General features: G+C 33.5%; 1 protein-coding gene across 4 annotated transcripts in view; it reads left to right on the top strand.

Moving 5' to 3' along the window:
* The window catches only part of LOC132683252 (arylacetamide deacetylase-like 2), a 189,840-nt gene that overhangs the window by 165,050 nt on the left and 1,510 nt on the right, over positions 1-23,280 (top strand). For 3 of the 4 annotated variants that reach the window (XM_060638988.3, XM_060638989.3, XM_078432241.2), the window contains 3 exons: positions 18,075-18,297; positions 20,520-20,589; positions 21,509-21,680. In XM_060638988.3, the coding sequence (XP_060494971.1) occupies positions 18,075-18,297; positions 20,520-20,589; positions 21,509-21,680 (465 nt within the window). The remainder of the gene's footprint in view (positions 1-18,074; positions 18,298-20,519; positions 20,590-21,508; positions 21,681-23,280) is intronic. The other variant, XM_078432242.2, reaches the window with a different exon arrangement.

Genomic DNA, 23,280 nt, shown 5'->3' with positions numbered 1-23,280 from the left:
CTTGAAATATACACAACCATTTATATCTGGTTTTGGATAACACTGTAGCATTTCACTGTTAGTATAGGCACCATATAACACAACGTTCTCAATGTTTCCCTCTCATCCCTCCTAACAGTAATGTCATTCATTTCACTTATTCAGATGTGATAATGACACAATGCATTGTTGCTCTTAATGAATTTGAGCAGGTATCTGTTAATCAATTAAGAATAAGAAGAGGGGCGCCTGGGTGGCTCAGTTGGTTGAGCGTCCGACTTCGGCTCAGGTCATGATCTCACGGTTTGTGAGTTCAAGCCCCGCATCGGGCTCTGTGCTGACAGCTCAGAGCCTGGAGCCTGTTTCAGATTCTGTGTCTCCCTCTCTCCCTGCCCACTCATGCTCTGTCTCTCTCTGTCTTAAAAATAAATAAAATATTTTAAAAAAAAGGTAAAAAAAAAAGAATAAGAAGAAAAAAGTTTGGTATTAACTTGGTTTATTCTTTCTCTGATGTTCTTCCTTTCTTTATGTAAACCTGAATTCCTTACCTATATAAATTTCCTTATTTTTGGAGAACATTGAATATTTCTTTCAAGGAAGGTCTATAGATGATAAATTCCTTCAGTTTTGTTTGTCTGATAAAGTCCAAATTCTTCTTTACTTTGGAAGGCTAATTTTGCTACATACAGTATTCTAGTTTGTTGGGGTTTTTTTCCTTCAACACTTTAAATATTTCACACAACTTTCTTCTTGCTTGCATCGTTTGTGAAGAGAAGTCTCATGGAATTCTTACCCTTGTTCCTCTTTGTAAGGTGCTTTTTCCTCTGGCTTCTTTCAAAATTTATTCTTTAAATAAATTTTTAAAAATATTTTTCCTGCTTGGTGTTTGCTAAACCTTCTGGATATGTGGTTTCGTGTCTGGTGTAAATTTTTGAAAATTCTCAGCCCTTATTACTTGAACTTTTTTTTTTTTTTACTCCTCTTTTTTCTTTTCTTTTCTTTGTATTCTCATTAGGTATATATTCTACATTTTATAATTGTCCCACAGGGCTTAGATATTCTCTTTCATTTTTTAAAGTCCTTGTTTATCTTTACATTTTAGTTTAGGGACTCTCTATCACCATATCTTCAACCTTACTGATTCTTTCTTTGAACTTGTATAGTCTACCAGTGAGCCTTTAATGCATTATTCATTTCTTTTACATTGTTTTTTTATTTCTTGAATTTCCTTTTAAGTTTCTCTTAGTGCTTCCATTTCTCTGGTTATATTAATCATCTGTTTTTGCATATTGCCTACTTTTCCTTTAGATTCCTAAATATATTGGTCCTAAATATAATGATCAATATATTGATCCTTAAATATATTTATCAGTTATTCCCTGATAATTCCAAAATCAATGTTGTATCTGAATCAGGTTCTGATGTTTGCTTTGTCTCTTTAGACTGTGGTGTTGGGCTTTGTTTGTTTTTGTTTTTGTCTTAGTGGCTCTGAGTCTTTGAGCTGTGATCTTTTAAAATACTTCTTAACCTTTTTTCTCCCTTTACACTTTATTTATTTAGTTAATAAATTTATTTATTTAAATGCAAGTTAGTTCACGTACTGTGTAGTAGAGTATGTAGAGTAGGAGTAGAACCCAGTGATTCATCCTTATTTTATTTATTTATTTATTTATTTATTTATCTATTTATCTATTTATTTATTTTTGAGAGAGAGACAGAGTGCCAACAGGAAAGGGGCAGAGAGAGAGGGACACACAGAATCCAAAGCAGCTGTCAGCACAAAGCGTGACACGGGTCTCGAACCCACAAAGTGCGAGATCATGACCTGAGCTAAAGGCTGACGCTTAACCGACTAAGCCACACAGGCGGCCCCATCCCTTTATACTTTAAATGAGGCAGGAAAATTAAAGAGGAATAGAGTTGGCTAATTATTCTTTGCCAAGTGAGATAAGTCTTCTACAGTGGATATTAGGCCTTTCTTAGAATAATCTGAGACAATTCCAATATTTTCTTTTTCTCTCCCCCTACTCAAGATAGGAAGGATTTTTCTCCATTGTTTACCATGACAACCTACTGAGTGGATGTCCTGGATGTAACACCCAGGAAAGGTGGTGAACCTCTTTTGTCTGGGCCTCCAGTAGTTTTTAACTCCCCAGCTTGTCTGCACTCAGCATCAAACTATTTGTCAAAATTATCATTTAAGTCTTTCTACCAGTTCCTGGCTTCAGTGGTTTCTGCTTCAGATAATCTGATCTTGGCTGTGATTCTTTGTACTTGCGTATCTGTCCAGATTTGGAGAGATTCTTTGTCCTCTGACCTCAGTTCTCTGATGAATCTAGGAAAAAGGTTTTGCTTTATGATTGTTCAGATTTTGTCTTTTTTTTTGTGTGTGTGAAGATTGTTTGATGACTTACAAGCTCTATACATGTTGGGGTTTAAAAAAATTTTTTAAGATTCCATCTTGATAAATTGGTAAAATTTTTGAGTGTATCTTCCAGGTTCTGTAAGAGTTTGAGAATGGGTTTTGATCACCTGTTCCACTGGAAACAGGACAGGGAAAATGTGGGCCATGAATTGAATGGAACCTGCAGAGACACAGACCAACCTGTACCCTCTCCTTTCTGGGTGAACTGGGACCTTCCATCCCAGGAAACTGGTTGGAGGATCTACTTTATACACAGGGAAATCCAACCAACTCCCAGAGCACAGCTGGGAAGACTGAGGCTCCATCCCAGGAAATTCAGTTTCTTCTACATTTATAAAAATGCATTTTCAGATGTTTTTCCAAGTCACAGAAGTATTCCTTACAGAAAAGAGAAAGGAAGGGAAGGGAGGAAAGGAGGAGGGGAAGGAAAGGGAAAGGGGGAAGGAAGGTGACAGAGTGTTTATAGGGTGTATTGTTTGAGCTGGGGCTGGAATGAACCTACCTGAATCACCTTCTGTTGCTGTGCTGCTATGTTTTTTCTCTAGTCTTGGGTCCCCTAATCTGTCCACCCTCTTCTTTCCAACTTTTAGAGCTTTTCTATGTTTACCTCTTGCATTGTTTCCAGAGTTTATAGTTATACTTAGAAGAAGCAAGGAATAAATGAGTCTGTGTCATTTTGTGTAGACTGGAAGGTCAGTTTGGCTCATTTTTATACCTTCCATGTTTCTATATAGCCTATAGAACATTCTGGTTTACCATTATGAATACTTTCTTTGGCTGCTAATTCTGACATTTGTGCCAGTCTGTTCAGTTTTAATTCATTGATTTGTTTATTCATTATGGATTTCTTTCCTCAGCATATTTTCATGCTAGGTTATTTTTTATTGGTGTCAGAAATTATAAATTTTACCTTTCTGTGTGCTGCAGATTGTTCTTTTAATAGTTTGACTCTTTCACTTCTCACTTTTAAGATTGGTTGGTCAGAACCAGAGCAGTGTTCAGTGTGGGGCTGATGATTCCCCACTCCTGAGATAAGGCCCTTCTGTGTGGTTGACCCATGAATGTGCTCCATGAATGTTTAGATTTTCCAATATGACTCTTAGAACAGACTTGATTCCTGGCCCTTTGTGAGTACTAATCACTGTTAACACTCATTGTTTCAAGTACCTTTGCCCTAGATATTCTTTCCTTATGCATGTGCCTATCAGTACTCACGGATGCCCTGCTGCAGATCTCAGGAATTCTTTTTGTGTGCAGCTCTCTGCTATGGTTTTCTGTCCTGTGAACTACAGCCACTGTGCTGTCTAAGGACGCCTTGGTCTGTTTCTTCATCTTAGGGGATCACCAGGCTTCTGGTTTCCCTTCTCTATGCAACAGGAAACTCTCCCAAGGCAGTAAGCTAGGGCAATAAGTGGACTCACTTTGCTTATTCCAAACCTTTCAGGAATTACACTCTGTCCTGATGTTCACTGTCTTAAAAACTATTGCTTCATATATTTTCAATTATTCTTTGTGGTTTGTTTTTCTGTCCATAGATGTTAGGAAAGGTAGATCTGCTCCATTACTCTATTTTGTCCAGAAACTAATAGATTTCTCGACGTTTGCCTTTAAAACTTCTATTCTTTATTTGTTACTAGCATGTGAACAGATAGTGGATTTGTAATATCTATATTTTATTCAGCAATGTTGCTAAATTTACATTTCATTTCTGGTTGGTTTAGTCTCCTAGATTTTCTGTGTGCATTAGTGTATCCCCTGAGAGCAAAAAAGATTGATTGTTTTCAGTCTTGATGCATCATAATACTTTTCTGGACTTATTTCACTGGATTAAGTGAATAACCAATAGAAGGTAAAAAAGAAGTGATGGGAATAGATAGACATACCATGTTTCACATACATTTTGGTTTCTTCTTGCGAGTTGGTATTATTTTTGTTTTTATCTGGTATTATTTTTTTTTTTATTTTTAATCAGTATTTCTTGTAATGTGAATCTGCTGGTGACAAATGAGCTTTATTTATTTTCATTTTTTCTCCATTGAGGGATATTTTTACATGTATAGTATTTTATATGGGCAGTTACTTTTTTTTCCTTCAGTATTTTACATATCTCATTTTATTGTCTTCTTATTATGTCTGTTGCTTGGTATGTAATATCATCCATCTTTAATACTGTTGTTTTCTTTAATAATGTGATGTCCCCTCCCCATTAGTTTCTTTTAACATTTGTAGGGAGGAAGGCATGCAAAATGAGATTGATATTTTAAAATGTTGACTTTTTCATTATGCACATGCTGGATTGTTCATATTTAGCTTATTTTCAGCCTTCTTATCCCCTTCCACCGATGTGGTTCTTATTCCTCAATTTAGAACATATTTTAGAAGAATGACCTTTTTCCTGTCACTTTGGTGCTTAGATACATAAAAAAGCAGGGTTGCAGTAAGAAATTTATGGCGTGGGGATAACGCATCAATTATTACAGTAACAATAACAACTTCTGTTTCAAAATGTGTCCCAAATAAACAAATTATTCTATGATAAAATTTCCAAAAATGGTCTTAGGAAAGGTAAATCAGAAAGAGAAAGCTCTGCAGAGGAATGGAAAAATACCAGGTTTTGCTCAATTTTATAATCATTTCGCTTAATACTGAATTTAAGTATTTATAAGGCATGTAATAAATATTTGCTTAATGAATAACTTTCCCATTATTATACAACAATATGGATTGCAATTTTTAGGCATAACATTAGGTAATCACTTTATAAATATTTTTGGACTCCATAAATTAATTTAACATGAGGTAAACTCTCCATAAATGTTTCTGTACTGGATGAATTAATTATCAACTTGGGACAAGAATCCTGGCTTCTTCTCTTCTTGTGTCATGCTCAGCTGATGACCTTGAATTTTAATTTTGTTAGTGATCTGTGCCATAGGTGTTAGCCCTGAGGTTGACTCAGTATTACCTTGTGATTTTTTTTAAACTCCTCACTAATCCTTGCAAAAAACTAATGGGAGAAACAGACTTCATGGCTTACCTCGTGCTCTGCTAAGACACTCAGTCAAATTTATTGTGCTAGGATGATTATGGTGTCACAAGGTGAAAGAACTTCTGCCAGCATTTTAAATTGTTGACTATTCTGTCAGACTATGTGATGGGATATATTGTGTGTGAGTTGTGTTGCAGATACAGTATGTAATTGTTAAACCAGTTGCTACTGTCACTGTTAATGTTGGAACCGAATGTAAGGTCACTGTTGCTGAAGTGGCGATATTACTTGAGAGAATTTGTCATTTCCCTTTGTCCTACTACTTAGCCTTCAGTATATATGGAGTGGATTAAATTATTCCTATACAAGGTTGTGACAAGAATATCATGGGGTGCAAAACTCTGTGCTTTGGACTGACTTTGATTCTCTTTGCTTATTATATTTATACACCGTTACCAGAAAACATTGAAGAACCTTGGAAAGTAGGGGTCATCGATGCTCTTATAAAAACTACTTCTCTTACGGTAATTTTTTCCCCGCCGGGGGACTGGGATACCTTGTTATGAGTACATATAAACTTTCTTTCAATTAGTATTTTGAAAGAGACTTTGGTTTTCTTTTAGAACAAATTAGCAAAATAATATTAATTAATTTAATTAATTATTAACAAACCATTTTAATCTCTAATACAAAGCAGAGGGAGATAAAATTGTTGCTGATAAGAGTCTATATCTAAAGATAAATCCATCATATGTTTTGATAAGAATAAAGTAGAAAATCTAATCGTCTAAGTGGAAAATCTGGGGGGTTATTAAATCATTGGATTGTATTTGACATGTCTGAGGGAACCTGAACCTCGTCTCATTCATTCTCTTAAAACTTACATGTCTATATTGATTATGTTTATATTTTGATGTGTATTTTGTACCTTTACTATCTTAATATCTTTTTCTTTCTTAGTGGTTATCAAACTTTTTGGTCACAGAACTCTATAAGTTATTAAGGACCCTAAAGAGCTTTTTTATATTTATAATATTTATCAATATTTACTGAATTAGAAACTGGCCTCATTAAAATTTCTCTTAATGATGATGGTGATAATAATAAGCTCATTAAAGGTTAACATAGATAATAATTTTATTAAAGTTGAATACATTTTTAACACAAGAAAAATTAGTTATGATAGTGACATTGTCTTCGATTTTTGCAAATCTTTTTAATATCTCTTTATGAAATATAACTGGATTATTGTATATGCTCTTGCATTTAGTCTGTTGCAACATCACATGTCTTGTAGCCTCTGGGGGAACCAGAGAACCACAGGGATTCTAAGACCACACCTTGAAAACCATTTCTTTTGTCTACCCTTCATCCTCAGGTGCTGGATTTTGGATTTTTTGTGACAGTGACAGAATTTGAACCCAAATCTACCTCATTAAAAATATTTTCTCCCCTGTCAAAACATGCTGCTGTTCCTGAGGCCTATGAATGATGGTGACAATAGGAAGTTTTAGGGGAAATGCTTCAACAGACAGTAAATGATGAGAGGAGAGTAGTGCATGGTGTATGGAAGAGGCCGCCTAGTGTGCTACACAGAAGAGATGAGAGATCTGTCACCCTAGGTAGCTTGAGATGTCTACTGCTCAAAATCCAAAGTATGCTGAGTCACTCCTGGCGCCATTTTTTCCCTCTTTATTGCTAATGCTTCACCTTTTCATTCACTGGATAATAGATGAGCAAGTGCCAGCCCTATAGAGAAACCACAATGTTGTCTTCTCGAATAGCTCATATATCCTTAAACTTCAGAATAAACCAAAGCTTATTTCCTCATCAGTGTTAGCACATTCTGAAAGTATGCAGCTATAGAATTCAACTGTTGCTTTATCAGATGCAAAATAGAATTAAGACATTACACATCTAAAATAGAACTGACTACAAGTAGCTTACATACAAACATATGAATTAATTATACTAATAATTGATCAGCTTCTGCTTGTTAAAGGGATAACCATTTTGTCCCTGTCATTTCTGAATTATAGTAACTCCAGGGATTCCCGGAGAGAATTTTAATTTTTTTAAATATATGCCAGGAAGGCAAACCTCACAGTTCTTGATACAGTGGTGCGGAATAAGTATAAGACTATGCATTTACATATTCAAATTAGAGACAGTCAAAAGTAGAAGAAAGAGCATGAGCATTAAAGACAATCAGATTTTAAAGAGTCTACTTAATGCTTTTGTGGCTCAGTTTCCTCCTTTGCAAAATAAGAAATGTAAACAACATGTTGCAATTTTTCTAGAACAATAAAGGGATGTGTGTTTTAAACATTGCTTAGTGATGTCTAAATGGTGGCTGGTTATTGTTCAGTAAAGAGCTAGTCAGCATCTATTCATTGGAGCTGTGAGAGATGAAGAGCCAAAACTCTATAAAATTTAGATTTAAAGTGACATATTTACTAAATTGAAAAGCTCTTCACTATAATTATTTTCAACTAGCAGTGAAAATATTTAAGAATATTTTCAATATAAATTAATAGTGAAGAAAGCTAAAACGTGTTGACCATTTGCAATGTACCCTGACCAACTTTAATCTCCTGAAAAGTATTACTTAACTTTTACAACTGCACTTTGAAGAAGTCACTATTGTTATCCTCATTTTAAAGACGAGGAAAATGAGGCACAGGGAATAAGTAAGCCAGCCAAAGACCTACAGTTGATAATTTGTGGAATTGGGAATCAAACCAGACAGTCTTGATTCAGACTCGTTTTTTGTTTTCTCGTGCCAAATTTTACATTTAATTTTAACTTTGTGTATAGTAAAATTTGTTCTTTTGGTTATACGGTTTTATGAGGTTTAAGTTGTGTATAGATTCAAGTGACAACCACAACAATCAAGATGAAGAAATATAATCCTTTGAAATCACCTTTGTGATTAGCTTTGTGATTAGCTTCCCCATCCTAAACACCTGGTCATCACTGCTCCCTGTATGTCCTTGTACATTGCCATTTCCGTGGTGTCATATAAATGGATTCATACTGCACGTGGTCTTCTGAGTCTGGCTTAACACATTTTATCTAGTAAAATGCATTTGAGAGTAATCCATGTTGTTGACAGTATCAAAAGTTAAATCCTTTTTAAAGCTGTGTAGTATTCCATTATTTGAATGTGTCACAGTTTGTCCACAATGAATAGTTGAAGGATATTTGGGTTGTTTCCACTTTGGAGTGGATACAAATAAAGTTAGTGATAATTCATAGAGAGGCTTTGTGTGAACCAAAATTCCAATCTCTATTGGGTAAATACCTAGAACTGGATATACTGTGTGTTATTATACAGTGTGTGTTTAACTTTATATAAAACTACTGAATTGTTTTCCAAAAATCCTGTCTCATCTTCCATTCACATCAGCAGTATATGGTAGTTCTAGCAGTTCTACCTCTTGATCATCACTTAGTATTTTCTGTTTTGCATTAAAAACCATTCTAATTAATGTAACCTCATTGATATCCATTTGCATGCCCTTAGTTCCTAAAGATGTGTATCTTCTCATGTACTTATTTGCTGTTTCATGTTTTTGGGAGGTGATGTGTATGTATGTTCAAACCTCTTCTTTGTTTCAAGAAAATTGGTTCTTTGTTTTGTTTTTGTCAAATGTTGAGCATTGTCCTATTCTGGACACAAGTCATTTGGCAGGTATTTGATTTGCAAACATTTTTTCTTAGTCTGTTTCTTCCCTTTTAATTGTCTTAAGTTACACAACAAAAGCCTTGGATTTTGTTGAAGTCCAATTTATCTTTTTTTTTTTTAATTTGGTACTATCTTTTGGTATTGTGTCTAAGAACTTTTGCCTAACCTAACCTAAGATCACAAAGATTTTCTTCTATGTTGTCTTCTAAAAGGTTTGTTGTTTTACATTTTACATTTAAGTATTAGGCCCATTGTTAGTTAATTTCTGTATTAGGTGTGAGGAACAGGTAAAGGTACATTCTTTTCGCATATGGATATGTCTAATTGTTCCAATTTGTTGAAACCTCTTCCTTTCTTCGTTAAATTGTCTTATACAGTATGTCAAAAATAAATTGGACAAATTGGTTTATTTCTGGACTGATATTAATCTCCTCCCTGGATCTGTGAGTCCAGCATTTCCTGATACTGTATTGACTGTATTGACGATCATAGCTTGTTAGTAATCTTGAAACCAGGTTGTATGAGTCTTCCAACTTTGTTCTTCATCTTCAAAATCTCTTTGGCTGTTATAATTCATCTTTCTTTCCATGAAAATTTAAATTTATCATATTGGTAACCAAAAATTCTGATGATATTTCGACTGGGATTAGGTTCACTCTATAAATCAATTCAGAAGGAATTGACATTTTAATATTAAGTCTTCTGACAGTTAACTTAATTCTCAATTTAATTAGGACTTTGATTTCTTCCATCATTGTTCTGTGCTTTTCAGCATATGAATACTCGATGTATTTTGTTTTATTTATAATTAAGTATTTTAAATTTTGGTACTGTTGCAACTGGTATTTTTAAATTTTGATTTCTATTCATTGCTAAATTTGAAATAAAATTGATTGTTTATATTGACTTTGTATCCTATGGTTTAGCTAAACCTGCTTATTAATTTTAAGAGTTTTTTTATAGATCCCGTAATATTTTCTACTTAGATATTCATGTTTACTGAAAGCAGAGAGAGACTGTTTTTCCTTTCTTTCTGATATGTATAACCTTTTCTTCCTCTGCTTTATCGCACTGAATAGGACTTCCAGAATTAGGTTGGATGGAAACCAAACATTCTTACTTTTTTCCAGCTTTTAGAAAAAAGTATTCAGTCTTTCACCATTTTTAAAAATTTTTTAAATGTTTATTTATTTTTGAGAGAGAGAAAAAGCAGAGTGTGAGTAGGGGAAGGGAGGGGCAGAGAGAAGGAGACCCAGAACTGGAAGCAGGCTCCAGGCTCTGAGCTGTCAGTTCAGAGCCTGATGAGGGGCTTGAACTCACAAACTGGTCATGACCTGAGCCAAAGTCGGACACTCAACCTACTGAGCCACCCAGGTGCCCCAGTCTTTCACCGTTAAATAAGATCTTGTTTTATTTTTTGTAGCTGCTTTTTATATTAAGGAAGTTCCTTTTTATGGTAAGTTTGCAGAGAATTTTTACCATGAAAAGATACTGAGTTTAGCCAAATTCTTTTTCTTCATCTGTTAAGATGATATATAGCTTTTCTCCTTTCTCAGTGTCATGGATAACATTGATTTTCAAATATTGTACTTATCTTGCTTCCTTGAGATAACACTCAATGGATTGTGATACAGTATCTTCTTTTTATACTGTTAGATTTGATTTAAAATTTTGTTGAGAATTTTTGCTTCTATATTGTTCTGTAGTTTTTCTTGTATTATATTTCTGATTTAGGTAACAAGGTAATGGCAACCCAATGAAATGAGTTGGAAAGCATTCTTTTGTGTTTTATTTTCCAGTAGCTATTGTGTAAGATTGGTTTTTCCCCTGAATATTTAGTGTAATTTGCCAGTGAAACAAACTGGGCCTTAAGTTTTATTTTTGTAAAATTTTCAATGCCAAATTCAATTTTTAAAATAGTTACAGACTGTTCAAATTATCTATTTCTTTTTTATAAGTTGTGGAAGATTGTGTCCTTTCAGAAATTTGTAGATTTCTCAAGTTATAAAGTTTATGAGCATAAAATCTTTTTAAAAGTATTTCTTTATTATCTTTTTTATGTCTATAAGATCTGTAGTGATATCCCTTCAATATTCATTTTGGTAATTTGGGTCTTCTCTATTTTTTTAGTCAGTCTACATATAAAATTGATTAATTTTATTCTCTGAAAAGAATTAGCTTTTGTGTCACTATTTTTGTATTTTTTGATTCGTTTTAATTTCATTGAACTCTGCTGCCCTTATATTTATTATTTCTATCTTTTGATTTCTTTAGTTTTCTTTTGATACATTTTTTTCTAGCTTATAAGAGAGGAGCTTTAACTCTTGATTTGAGACTTAATTTCTAGTATGATAGTTTAATTTAATAAATTTTCCTCCAACCAGTTCTTTAGCTACATGCCACAAATTTGAGCATGTTTTATTTTTATTTTATTCAAATCAAAATATTTTTTAATTTCCCCAGAGAATTTATGACACCTGAGGTGTTTTTTTTACACTGAAAACCATAAAACATGGATGAGACAAATTGAAGACACAAATAAATAAAAAGATATGCCATGTTAATGGATCAGAAAATTAGCATTGTTAAAGTCTCCATACCACACAAGGCAATATACAGATTCAATGCAATCCTGATCAAAATTCCAATGAAATTGTTCACAGAGATAGAAGAAACAATTCTAAAGTTCATTGAACCACAAAAGGTCCTGAATAGTCAAAGCAATCTTGGGAAGGAAGAATGGAGCTGGAGGCAACATAGTACTCAATTTCAAACTGTATTACAAAGTTATAGCAATAAAAACAATATGGCATTGGCATAAAAAGACACATAAACCAGAGGAACAGAATAGAAAGTCCAGAAATAAGCTAAAGCATGTATAGTCTATTAATTTTTGATAAAGGCACCAAGAATACACAATGGAAAAAGGGTAATCTCTTCAATAAATAGTGTTGAGAAAACTGGATATTCATATGCAAAAAAAAAAAAAAAAAAAAAGAAACTGGACTCTAGTTTTATACCATACACAAAAATCCATTTAAAATGATGAAAGACTTCAGATTTTAACCTGAAACCATAAAAAATCCTGGAAGAAAACATAAGGCAAAAGCTCCTTGACATTGGCACTGGCAATGACATTTTGAGATGACACCAAAAGTGCAAGTAACAAAAAGCAAAAATAGACAAGTGGCATTACATCAAACTAAAAAGTCTCTGCACAGCAAAAGAAACAAGATGAAAATGCGATCTGCAGAATGGGAAAAAATATTTGCAGACTACATTTCTGATAAGAGCTAACATCTAAAATATATAAGGAACTCATGCAACTCAATAGCAATTTTTTTTTATTTTAAAAATAGGAAAATAGCCAGAATAAACATCCCCCCCCCCCAGAGAAGACATATAAATGGCCAACAGGTATATGAAAAGGTGCTTGAGATCACTAATCATTGGAGAAATGAAAATCAAAATCACAGAGACATCACCTCATACCTTTTCAGATGGCTGTTATGAAAAAGATAAAAACAAGTGTTGGCAAAGATGTAGAAAAAAGGGACTCTTGTGCTCTGTTGGTGGCAATGTAAATTGGTAGAACCACAATGGAAAACAATATGGAGGTTCTTCAAGAAACTGAAAATAAAACTATCATATGATCCAGAAATCCCTCCTCCAGATCCTTCTTCCAAAGAAAATGAGAGATATGTGCTCTTTCGAATTGATTCCAGCATTACTCACAATAGCCAAAATATGGAAACAACTTAAATGTCCATCAGTGGGTGAGTGAATAAAAAAGTACATATATACAATGGAATATTACTGAGCCTTAAAAAAGAAGGAGATCTTGCCATTTGCGACAACATAAATGAACCCAGAGGGTATTATGCTAAGTAAAATAAGCCAGACACAGAAAAATAAAAAAACTACATGACCTCACTTATATATGGAATCTAACAAAGTCTAATACATAAAAGTAGAGAGTAGAGTGGTAGTTGCCAGGGGTGGGTAGTAGGAGTGAAGAGATGTTAGTTAGGTAGAATGAATAATCTAGAGATCTAATATTTCATAACATGGCTACAGTTAATAACACTGTATTGGATACTGGAAATTTGCTAAGAGAGTAGATTTCAAGGACTCTCACCACATAGACAAAAAAAGATAACTGTAAGGAGATATGTTAATTATCTTGACTATAGCGATCATTTCACTATGTATATGCATATCAAATCAAGTAGGTAGTACACCTTAAATATGTACAATTTTTATTAAAACTATTTTTTTTACTTTGTAATATCTGGCAATTTTCTATCTTCTATTTTTGAATCCTAGCTTAATTCTATTATAGTCAGAGAACATAGTTTCTGTGAACTCAAGTTCTTCCAGTTTGTTTTATGGCTTAGAATGTGGTATATTTTAGTGAAAATTCCATATGCATTTAAAAAGGTTCTATATTCTGCCATTTTTGTTCATTCTATAAATGTCAGAGTTATTCAGGCATTTTATATCTTTAATGATTTTCTGTCTATATTTTTCCCTCAATTACCAAGTGAGAAGTGTTGACATTTATAATTATGTGGATTATCTATTTCTCTTCACAATTCATTCAGTTTTGTTTCATGTATTTTTGAGTTCTGTTTATAAATGTTTATTCATTTTGCACTATTGCCTTGGTAAATTGATTTTTATAATGATGGAATGCATCTCTTTAACCCTAGTAACTTTTCATAGCTTACATAGATTTAATAGTTTACCACTTTTCATAGCGCATAAAATTTCAATCACATAGGTCTCTTTACCCTGACACTTGTATATATAGGTGTCATGTGTATTGTATTCATATGCATTAACCCCCATATATGTTAACACATTTTGTTTTCAACAGTAATAAATATTTTAAATAATTTCAGAAGGAATATTAATTTGTTAATTTCATTCACCCTTTCTTCCTTGATTTCTGAATTCCGATATTCCCTCTCGCCAGTGTTTCTGGCCAGAAAGACAATTTTTAGTTAGGGTTTTAGTCATCCATTATATTTTACAGTTCTACATAACTGGGTCCACCTTCAGGGTGAAGCTTTAAGAGAAAAAATAAGGAAAAATAATGTATTATTCCTTAATACTCTTTGGATAACAGAAGACCTTTTTCACAATTTCTCTGGGCAGAGAATCTTTGCTCAGTGTTTTACACGTCTGCCTTCACCACGGTGGAAAAGCTGCTGTCTGCAGATGGAACTGGCCTTGGAGCCTGACAGGAGAGAAAAAGGGAGAAAAAGAAAGGAAAAGAAAATGAGACCCACCTCCCTCCCCCCATTCACACTCTGCTGTATAAGATATGTATTTCCCAGTCCAATACCTGGAAATCAAGGATTTCTCTGGGGATATTTGCTTTCATCTCTTGGGTTGTTAAAGGGCTTAGTGTGACTTCAGGCCAAAGCCAGAGGGCAAGAGACAAAAAAAAAGGTGAAACTCTCTTATGAATATTTCTTCCAGTTTTGACTTCCTCAAATTCTTTTTTTTTTTTTTTTTTTTTTTGTTTACCTTTCAGAGTGCTCAGGTTGATTCTTTTCTGTCTAGAGTTTTTAGTTGTAATAAGTAGGAGAGATAGGCTTTAGTGAGCTTTATCTTGGCCAAAGAAAGCCATCAAAACCTTTCATTTTAACTACTTCATTACAAATAAAACTCAATAACTCATAAATGTATTCACCATGAATATATTCTTTAAGACTCCAAGAAAAATAAGTTGAGAAGAAAATATTGAAATTCATAAATACATGTTTTGAAACAAATATATTTGTTAAATATATTCAGGAAGAATATAGTATAAAACTACTTTGTGGTAAATTTGGAAAATATTTCCATCCCATGAATACACTCTTTGACAAACAATCTTTAAGAGTTGATCATTCAATGGTTTGACTTGGGACAAATTGATCCAGAGCTTATGGATATTGGAAAAACAAATAATTTATGATACTTAAATCCATGGTTTCCTTGCAAAAAAATAGATAAGTAATGTAAGGAGGAAGAGAAGAAAATTAACATCTCTTTTCATTTCTTGCCATAACTTGAGCCTCATCACTCATTTTATCCCTGAATGATCTGGCTTTTATCAGATGATAACTAACTGTAATTGAAGGAAATGACAAATGGAGGTAAAGTAAGTGACAGGTTTGGAGCGACTATTGAGAGCAGGATGAAAATCAACAGATGGGTTATTAAAAAGTCAAATGACTCACTCGTCTCCTTAATTCCCCAAACATAGCAAATAAGATAAATTTTTCCTAAAAAATGTGTCTTCTCATTGCATCTCCATTTTCTCTGTTGCTTTCCTAGACTAGTGTCTCCTTTTCATCAGGATCATCTGAAAAAACTTTCTAGAGAAGGGATATGTAATGTTTATTTGCAGGCATTCTAAGGACTATTTTGGCAAAGCATTGACTTTTTCCCTTTCAATGTTTCAACCTCCAAGCATTTGTTCAAATTCATCTCCTTATACAATGAAACAATTTTACCTCTTATGACTGCCTTATGATGAGATTGGGGTCAAGAGGTGATAAGAGATGGGGATGTCTGCTGTGGATGTTACTTAGCTAAAAAAATAGTTATTTTCTATTTTGACATCAAAGTTTGAATGTGTCTTCTTCAAAATGTCTGCTTCAAAGAGATACGTAAAATGTTCTGTTTCTAGAAAAAGGCATCCAAGCAAGGAAAATAATATTTATGAAGAAAAATAGGTAAATACAAGCATCACATAACAAAAAAATAAATAATTCCAGATAGAAGAAAATATGCATTAGAAAGCAATAACATTATGTCTAAGAAAATTGCAAATGCCACTTTAAGGAGATCCCTGAAAATGTGGAGATTTTAAATTTGAAAGCCCAGCAAAGTTGGAGAAATCTCTTGAAGATTTGGGAATAAATGAGTGACAAGAGAGTTGGGTCTCAGTGAAAGTGCGATGAGCCTAGTATGAAGATCCCAAGGTCTTGCTGAGGTGTTGCCTGAAGTTATTTTCTGACTTTGGCATATCATTTCACCAGTTAGGTCTTGGTGTATTTTCAACTAAGATTAAGAAATTGTTGAAAATGAGGGCGCCTGGGTGGCTCAATTTGTTAAGCATCTGACTCAGGCTCAGGTCATGATCTTGTGGTTGGTGAATTCGAGCCGTGATTGGGCTCTGTGCTGACAGCTCAGTCTGGAGCCTACTTTGGATTCTGTGTCTGCCTCTCTCTCATCTCTCATTGTTCTCATTCTTTTTGTCTCTCTGCTTAAGATCCAGTTTTCAAGGATAGTGCACTAAATCTACCTTAAGTTTACTTTCTCACCTCTTAACTAGTGAGTGGTTATCCTTGATCAACTGGCTCATCAAAGGTTTCAAATAATGGGAGTTGCTAGCTCCCTAAAGTGACTAGAACACTGTTACCAAAATAAGGGATGTTTATGTCTACTCAGATTCTAAAGGCAAAAGATGTCTATAACATGGAATTTGAAATTTGGTATTATCTCTCTGACCTAGCCTATTTCCAATCCCTAAAGATAAGTATATATTATGGATTAGATATGGCTGTCTACTTGACAAATGTTTGACATATAAATGTATATAAATATTATAAATAATGTTATACAAATATATAAGTACTATAAGAGACATATACTATATATTATATAAATATATGTTTCTAATATGTAATAAGATACATACTTCTAATATATAATGTATATGTATTCTAATATATAAGATATAACATATATTTCTAATATATAATAAGATATAAATATTTCTATATATGTGTATCTATATATGTTTTAATTGAGAGCTTAATGGTATTTTAAAGCTACTTAAAGTGTCAATGTCAAAATGGCGGCTTTAAGGCCATATCATGTCAACAACTTATTATTCCTCATACAACTGTCATTTTTAAAATTCAAATTCTTCCTATTATACAATCTTTTCCTATTGTTCTAGTACTTAATAACTTCTTTCCTTCCATTTTTATGGGTTATTATAAAAAAACATAATTTAGTACTTTTATGTAGAGGAGTACCTGCCTTGTGTAACAGTGGCCTAGAAAAATAGATTTACATTTTGCTTTGCTAATTACTGGTTATCTCATTTTGGTCAGTAAATTGGACTTACCAGGTGTCAGTATTCCCAATGTTAAAGCAGATGAGTTAGATGATCTTTAACACCTAGTAAAATTATAGCCACCTCATATAGGTATTGTAAATGCTCTGTAATATTCTTTTGTCCCCACAGTATTTCAGGATTCTTTATATGTGAACTATTCTTTGAAATGTTACAAAGATGTTATAAAACTTACCAAAAATACTAAAGATAGTTTTATTTAAAGTAGCGTTTTTTCTTCAAGCATTTTTTAAATAAAAAAAATAACCTATTTGTAGTTGAAATAACTGAAATAGCTTTATTAGTAATGTGATAACCAGATGCTTCTAAAATTTTAAATAAAATTGACTGACCAATGAAATAACATGAAAATATTGAGATTATATACATAAAGAAGTATAAAATCTGGAGTACCTGATGGCTCAGTCAGTTAAGTGTCTGACTTCAGCTCAGGTCATGATCTCACAGTTCATGGGTTTGAGGTCCACACTGATAGTGTGGAGCCTGCTTCGGATTCTCTCTCTTTCTGCCCCTTCCCTACTTACGCTTTCTTTCTCTCAAAATAAACTTTTAAAAAAGAAATAGTTTTTTTAAGAAGTATAAACTCTATTATTTCTCAGATAATTTTTCAGATAAAAGTTTAGAATTAAAAAATAAGTAGCCACAGTACAATGATGACATTTAACGAGATTACTCTTATTCCAAAATACAACATACTTAAGATTTATCTAGAAGCAACAATAGTATATGTATCAGGATGTGCAATAAGAACTCTAGGGTGTTATATTATTCCTTCTTCCATGTTGGTTGCATCTTTCTATGCATTTGGTATTAGAATTGAAATATTCAATGTTTGAAATTTTTTTAACAGGCTACGTTATTGGAAAATATGGGTCTTATTGGATACGCGGAATTATTTTCCATGTTACTGAAATTGGACCAAACAGTACTAATTTCAGATGAAAACATTACAGTGATGGATACAAAGTTTACTGACATTCCAGTATGTTTGTACTTGCCAAAGAAGAAGTCAGAAAGCCAGAGACGGGCTGTAATTTTTATTCATGGTGGTGCCTTTGTTATGGGAAGTTGCAGTAAGTGTATCTTATATAAGCAAATGTATATGTGTGTGTGTGTGTGTGTTGCATATTATGTAGATATATATTCAAATATATTTGTATATATAACTGGCAGAACTTTATTTCTGTGTTATTTGTGTTTGTGACTATGTGTATGTATCTTAGAGATTTTACCAATCATAGTTTAGACATATTTTTCACAAACTTCTTAGAAAATAAGTATATTAGATTTTATTTTTTCGAAAAACTTTATCAAATAAAGTTACATTGACGTTGTAAAATTGGAAATTCAATTATTAACCTTAAAACCTAACTTTGAAATTACCAAATGACCTGACTTCAGGTTCAGAAAGATAGAAGTGAACAAGATATTGTAAATGTTGAGTCAGAACTGATATTATTTACAACTTCCAAGTAGCAAATACAGTTCATATTGTAGACTGTGATACAACAATACTTGTTTTGGGACTTAGAATCCAATGCATAATTCTGAACTTAAAACATAAAATAGAACTGTGTAATCAGCTCTTCCCATAAATGCTATCCCCATCTAGTGTTGGAGATGATTTTAAGAAATGCCAGTGGAGTAGCTAAAATGCTTATACATTCCACAAACATTCACACAGACACAAACTCAAACATGCTCTAACATACACATACTGAGTTATACATATTAACATATATACAGAGTTGCTTGTAGAATGTCAGTATTATGGAGTCACCACACAGCATAAAACACAAAGAATGTTTTACAAGACACTCAGAAGATAGAAGAAGCTAATGGTAAGGCTCCTTTCCTTGAAGAACCCACAGCCTGGGTCATTAAACCCAGATTGACTCCATGATCTGTTAATGTTTCAAGACTACTACATATGCTACTGTAATCAGGTGGATGGTCAACTTTTATTTTGTTGGGTAAGCACATTCTTAGGTACTATTGTCACAGTCTTAGAAATAAAGAAATAGAGAATGATAAAGTAACTTATTAAAAGTCCTACTATTAGTAAGTGGTAGAACCAGTAGTCAAAATTAAGCTTGTTAGCAGGACCCACAGCATTCACCCTCACACTACTAGTGAGCAGCCCCATCATGTGGCTTTAAGATGCTGTGTCCTATATGTCGTTACTTCCTCTCCTTCATGCCAATGACTATTGTAAACCTTCAGCACTCTTTCCAGCCCTCAGCTTATCCCTCCTGAGCTATCAAGGATGTATGTCCATAATCCACCACTGCTCCCCTCCTCCAACATAAGGACTTTCAAATGTCCTTAAAAATTATTAGCACCTTATTAATCCTCAGCTTCACTTCTTTCTAACTGTGTCCTAGGAAAAGGCATTTTTATCTTCGGGCACAGTTGAATCTCTCTACTTTGCTCTCTACTTTCCTCCTATTATTTGGTTTATCAGTACTTCTATTTCATTTGTCTACCTACAAGCATGTCATCCCAGTTTACTCCTAAGTGTTACTACCTCTTCTCCTTTGTTCCCAAATCCTTCTCTGTACGTAGTCCTCTTTTATTTCTCAGACTCATATCTATACACTGTGGAGTTTGTTTTCCCCTTTTGAATACTTCTTTAAGCTGTGTAATTTGAGAATGGCCATTCCCTTCTGTTTCACTGAAATGGCCATTTCGCCCTCTACTCCTTTGGTTGTGTGAAACAAATTTCTTTGAACTTCCTTTTGCCTCTCGCCTTTCCCTTCATCTGTATCTCCCTCTCCAAAACAATACAAATAGAAACAAACACAAAAACAGGTTCTCCATTTTTATACTTTATAAGTGTTCATGTTTCCCAGTATTCCTTTCTGTAGCTTTTGAATCTGCAATGCTCTTTTATTTAGTTCTTTAAACCTTTCAAACTTACCCACTCCTACCCACTGGCTGATTTCCCAAGGAATTTTATCACCGGTTATTTTCCTTCGTGGTTTTAGTTTATGCCTCCACTTTTCTCCAAATTCTTACTTCACTTGTACTTAACATTTATTTCTCTGAGGTCTTTATGCATTCTCATGACTCTGTCTTTAAGTATATTTTCTTCTGCAATGACATTCTCCATTTGGTGGTAGTCATCAAATCTTATATCTTTGAATCCTTCTACATCGCAACAGATAAAGTGAAAATAGAGGGATTCCGTCAGTTAATCATATTTCAGTCACTATCCACAAATATAGATGGTTTTCCATTGTTCTTTATTGACAGGGTACACTTTTATATTCTTCTTTTTTTTCTTTCATTTCAGGGCAGATGGCTTATGACTTCCTGAATAGATGGACAGCAAATAAACTTGGTGCTGTTGTTGTGGGAATAGAGTAAGGCAATCATTTTTTTTTTTTTAATTTGGGACCATCTCAGAATTTTAAGGCATTGTCAGAGTGAGAGATCTTAGTTGCTCATGATTTTTTTCTGAATTTCCAAAAATATACTGGAAAGACTAGCAAATGTCAAGTACTTTCTAGCTTCTCACTTACCAAGAAACTCTAACATGTTTTGGGCTTGAAGTCTCTAGGTGTATATCTGCACTATGTAATTTATAGGAGAGATGGGAAAAGAAAATTCTTCATACTGAGGGTGAAGTAGAGTATGCCTGAATTTACAAATGACTTTCCAACCATTGAGCCAAATAACTTACTATACTTAAATACTTATATTTCAAAGCTTTTAATTTTTTGCATTTAAAATTAAAGTTTATTTTTTCTCAAATATTATAAGGATTTTATTTTGAATCAAGTTTCTAAGTAGTGCTCATAATATAAAACATGGAATGTCATCTTGAAGAATTTTAACCTAGATAAATTTCTTATATTAGAGACTTTCAAATCATTTACTCTCTGATTTGATGCTTTTAAAATCTCTTGTGTCCTCCCAGCAGTGGTTCTGAAAAAATTTGAATTACCAATTACATTGAGAATCTGATGAACACTACAGAGCATCTCCCCTACTAATTGTTGTTTTGCTGAAAATTGTACATGCAATTTTACGAGGATAAAGACACAATCCTTGTCTCTCTCATCTTCCCATAGAGCCAACATTTTAAAACCTTTATACCAGAATTTACTTTTTATTTTAAAAATAGAAGTTGGTAGTAAATCTGGGTTCAATTGGTGAGATTAAAATTTCAGAGTGGGGCCAATTTGGTTTATTGGACCTGTTGGTTAAACTGAGTTGCTTAGATACATGCAACTGGAGTTTAATTATATATGCTTTGTTACTTTCTCTTTTTTTCTTAAGCTATAGGCTAGCTCCTCAATATCAATTTCCTGTTCCCCTTGAAGATGTCATTTCTGTGGTCAGATTCTTTCTACAGGATAACATTCTTGCAAAATATGGAGTGGATCCTTCCCGAATCTGTATTTCAGGTGATAGTTCTGGGGGTACATTGGCAGCAAAAGTTACTCAACTGGTATGTTTTATGTGTTATATATGTTGATAGTACACATACGTTATAATTCTAACACAAAAGAATCATTTTATTTGTTAGGCTATTTTTATTGGCCTTGTGTGTGTGTTTTAAAATTTAAATCCAAGTTATTTAACATATAGCATAATAATGATTTCAGGAATAGAATTTAGTGATTCATCACTTACAGATAACACCCAATGCTCATCCCAACAAGTTCCCCCCTTAATTCCCATCACTTCTTTAGCCCATCCCCCCCCCCACCCAACACCCCACCAGCAACCCTCAGTTTGTTCTCTGGATTTAAGAGTCTCTTATGTTTGCCTCCCTCTCTGTTTTTATATTAATTTGCTTCCCTTCCCCTATGTTCATCTGTTTTATTTCTTAAATTCCATGTATGAGTGAAATCATATGGAATTTGTCTTTCTCTGACTAACTTATTTCACTTAGCATAACATACTCTAATTCCATCCACGTTATTGCAAATGGTAAGATTTCATTCTTTTTGATTGCTGAGAAATATTTCATTGTATGTATATACCGCATCTGCTTTTTCCATTCATTAGTTGGTGGATGTTGGGCTTTTTCCATAATTTGGCTGTTTATAGCGTTGCTATAAACATTGGGGTACTTGTGCCCCTTCGAATCAGCATTCTGGTATCTTTTGGATAAATACCTAGTAGTACAATTGCTGGGTCCTAGTGTAGTTCTATTTTTAATTTTTTGAGGAACCTCCATGCCGTTTTCCAAAGTTGGTCTTGTGTTTTACACTGTGAAATGGCAAATATATAAAACCAACCTAATGTCCTTTTGCATAATTTTTCCTGTAGACAGATGTGGCTTTAGAGGCATTAAGGGGAGACTACATATATTGCTAAATAAGGATTTGATTCAGCCATCAAGTTTCAGAAAAATAGGACAATGTCTAGGAACTACTATTGAATATCACAAGGGATTTGTTGTTCTACTTAGCTAAATTGTAAAATCTTCCAAGCATTTGGCATTATTGTAATCCATGTTTTAAATCCAGTAGAATGTCATCAGATAGCATTTGGGGCATGTGCCATGCTTGTATGGAAGAATCACTACTGTGATGAAGAAGAACAATGGCCTAGGCTAAACTCTTGCTTTGTATAGTTAAGTAATAACCATCCAAACAATTAATATATTTGAAAATTGAATTCAGCCCCACACGTAGTTCCTACTCCCAAAACCACTTATGGAACAAAATTAGCATAAGAGGAAGCACATATACATTTACAATCAGCAGAATCTATTTACTTATTTTGTGGGATCACTTTTACTAGCTTGAGAACGTATCTGTTGAATCTCTCTGCTTCATTTTTGTTTATATGGTCACTGTTTCTTCCACCCAGTTTATGAGATGATCCTTTTTTTTTTCCTAGAAAATTATCTGTCTGAGGATGCTAGGGAGGGATCAAGGGCATAGGAGAGATTCTGTTAGGGAAATTGGTCTTAGCTTCTTTATGAACTTGTGGCACTGACTATACAATGAGTATACATTTTAGAGTTGGCAGGATATCATTTCCTCTTGTGAGGTACTACTGAGATTACAGTTAATTGTCTCATTTGGTATGTCACC

This window comes from Panthera onca, chromosome C2 (genome assembly GCF_046562875.1).
Source record: "Panthera onca isolate mPanOnc1 chromosome C2, mPanOnc1 haplotype 2, whole genome shotgun sequence".
Classification (NCBI taxonomy): domain Eukaryota; kingdom Metazoa; phylum Chordata; class Mammalia; order Carnivora; family Felidae; genus Panthera; species Panthera onca.
This window is presented reverse-complemented; position numbering and strand designations above follow the sequence as displayed.